Source organism: Physeter macrocephalus, chromosome 12 (assembly GCF_002837175.3).
Source record: "Physeter macrocephalus isolate SW-GA chromosome 12, ASM283717v5, whole genome shotgun sequence".
NCBI classification, from domain to species: domain Eukaryota; kingdom Metazoa; phylum Chordata; class Mammalia; order Artiodactyla; family Physeteridae; genus Physeter; species Physeter macrocephalus.
The window spans coordinates 54,541,166-54,544,404 of record NC_041225.1 but is presented as its reverse complement, the minus strand read 5'-3'; the positions used below and the strand labels follow the sequence as shown (position 1 = coordinate 54,544,404).

The window sequence follows — 3,239 nt, the reverse complement described above, 5'->3', positions numbered from 1 at the left end:
GCAGGCTCCGGACACGCAGGCTCAGCGGCCATGGCTCACGGGCCCAGCCGCTCCGCGGCATGTGGGATCTTCCCGGACCGGGGCACGAACCCGAGTCCCCTGCATCGGCAGGCGGACTCCCAACCACTGCGCCACCAGGGAAGCCCGAGATTCTAGATTTTTGACAACTAGTTTCTTCCTTACTTTCGAAATTTCCTTTTCCTTTTTCTTGTCAGTTTCTTCCTTTGTTTACCAAAGTAATACATTTAAACTTTATAGAAATATGTAATATAAAATGAGAAATTCCTCCCTATACACATGTGACACATCCCCCTATTCCCAATCATGTATCTCCCCCCTCAGAAAACCGTTATTAATAGTTTGGTGTATATGTCTTGATTTGGGGATGGCTTTTGGGGAGGGGAGTCTATACTACATTGTTATAATTTTATTTTCACACAAAAATATATTATACATTTTTGTCGTAAAAGATGTGTGATCTTTTTACAACTTGGTTTCATCAACTATTTAATATATATCAGATACATTTCAATGTCAGTATATAGATATATATTTTTTATTTTTTATTATGACAGTAATACATATGCCACTACACTGCAACTTACCTTTTTAACTTAATAATGTCAAATAGCTTTCTGACTCAGTTCTTATAGCCCTACATCCTTAAATGTTTAGATAGTATTCTTTTATATGGACGTATCATATTTTATTTAACCAGTTTCCTGTTGATGGATTAGTATTGTATATGGATAAATTTTATTTTAATGAATGTAATTATATTAAGTGTATGTTAGCTAGTTTTTAAAATTTAATATATTGTAAGCATTCACATGTCAGTAACTATTAATATTACTAAGTTATGGACTAACAGGTTTTTTTCCCATACATCATTCTTATATTTTACAGAAGATTTGTCTACCAGTATCTCTGTATCTAATTGTCAGATCCAGGAGAATGTGGTAAGTGAATATTACAGCTAAAATATGCAAATTGGGTGATTAAGGAAAATCAAATGTGAAAATCTTATTAGGAAAATAAGTTTGTAGCCCAAAGAGTTGCGCAGTTTGCCTAAAGACACTAGGCTAGACTGCGTGGGTGATAAGTTCCCTGAGGAATTCTGCTTTATGAAGGAAACTGAGGCAGTTTCCTTTTAAGTTATGAAAATAAAGTTAACTTTTTGTAAGTGGCATTAGAATATCACAAAGTGATAGACTAGTTCAAAGAGAAGGGAGAGGCTACTTCTTTCTGGGTCAGAGCAGGGAAAGCTTCCCAAAGGAAGTGCAACTTGAAATATGCCTAAAAGGATGGAAAAGAGTTTTGATACAAGTACTGAGAGGATATGGGTGGGGGAACATTTCATTCAAGTACAGAGAAGCAGGAAATGCAGGATTTTAAGGAAGAGTCAAGACTCACTTTAGCTGGTGTATGTAGGTACATGTGGGGGATTACAGTAGGGATCAGCATACTTTCTATAAAGGGATAGAAGTGAATAGTTTAGGCTTTGCAGACCAAATACAGTTATGAACTCAACTTGGCTGTTGCCGTGAGAAAGCCATAGGCAGTACTTACAGGAATAAGCATGGCTGTTTTCCAGTAAAACTTTATTTGTGGTCACATATATTTGAATTTCATATAATTTCATGTTTCACAAGACATTATTATTTTGAGTTTTTTCAACCATTTAAAAATTAAAACTCTGTTCTTAGTTTAGGGGCTGTACAAAAAGAGGCAGCAGGCTGGATTTGGCCCACAGCCATAGTATGCCAACCCCTGGATTAGAAAGAAAAAAGACTGGAAAAAGAAGTCAGAAAACTGTTCATTAGCTATATATAAATTTCTCTGATAAAATCTTATTCTTTAACTGGGGCATCCAGCTTGTTATTGTTCTATAACATGTAAATGTTGTTGGATTTTCTAAGATTGCAGTGAAGACTGATATCCAGTAGTGCTATGGGAGATAGAGGGTTTCAGTGAGATTTAATCTGTGTGTCTCTTGTCCTAGTGGTAGGTAGAATAGGTACCAGAGACGTTTTCTCATTTCATTTTTACAGATCAGACGACCAGTCCCAGAGAATTCAGCTTACTACGATTACCTAATTTAAACAGAAATTAGGATTTATGGAATTACTGATTTTTATATGCCAGGCACTGGACTTGACACTTTGTATATATTCTCATTTAATTCACTTAAAAATCCAGTGAGATAGATGTTATTATATTCACTTTACCAATGAGGGAATGAGGCCTAGGAGACTTGGTTTATCCAGTCACGTGACTGCAGTGAGACCCCCCCCCGCACTGTCTGGGAGTGTAACACCGAATGAGACAGGTGTAGTCCCTGGCTTCATGGAGACTGCAGCACATACCCAAACAAAAGACAGACCTTGACTGAAGATCTGTGGGGAGGGTTGCTGAGCACCTTCCAGGAGCTCTCTGACAGCGACAACCACTAGTGAAGAAAAAGGAAGACGAAAGGGAGGGGAGGAGATGGAGGAGTGGATTTGAGCTACACATACTCTTTTTATCAGTCTTTAAAAATTAGTCTGATCTCAATAATATGAACCTTTTGAGTTTTTCTTTCAAATCAAAGAGAGCAAATCTCTTTAGTGGTAAAGTAGGTAAAACTTTGTTCTTAATTTTTTATGTTAATTTACTTTTTATAGATCACTACTTAATAAATGAATAAATATATATATATATATTTTGGCTGCTTTGGTTCTTCATTGCTCTGCGCCGCTTTCTCTAGTTGTGGCGAGCAGGGACTACTCTTCGTTGCGGTGCGCGGGCTTCTCATTGCGGTGGCTTCTCTTGTTGCAGAGCACAGGCTCTAGGCACATGGGCTTCAGTAGTTGTGGCTCGTGAGCTCAGTAGTTGTGGCTTGCAGGCTCTAGAGCACAGGCTCAGTAGTTGTGGCGCACAGGCTTAGCTGCTCCGTGGCATGTGAGATCTTTCCGGACCAGGGCTTGAACCCGTGGCCCCTGCATTGGCAGGCGGATTCTCAACCACTGCCCCACCAGGGCAGCCCAATAAATATATTTTTTAATTCAAAGCATTTTTTTCCCAATGGTCTTCTTACAGAATACATTATAGTTTGCATTAAGAGTCATAGTATTGGGCTTCCCTGGTGGCACAGTGGTTGAGAGTCCGCCTGCCAATGCAGGGGACGCGGGTTCGTGCCCCAGTCCAGGAAGATCCCACATGCCGCGGAGCGGCTGGGCCCGTGAGCCATGGCCGCTGAG

The 3,239-nt window shown here is 39.6% G+C and overlaps 1 protein-coding gene across 3 annotated transcripts in view; it reads left to right on the top strand.

Moving 5' to 3' along the window:
• Positions 1-3,239, top strand: part of PRKD3 (protein kinase D3) — an 82,216-nt gene that overhangs the window by 65,771 nt on the left and 13,206 nt on the right. For all 3 annotated transcript variants that reach the window (XM_028496567.2, XM_007103384.3, XM_028496566.2), the window contains one exon: positions 907-959. In XM_028496567.2, coding sequence (XP_028352368.1) covers positions 907-959 — 53 coding nt within the window. The remainder of the gene's footprint in view (positions 1-906; positions 960-3,239) is intronic.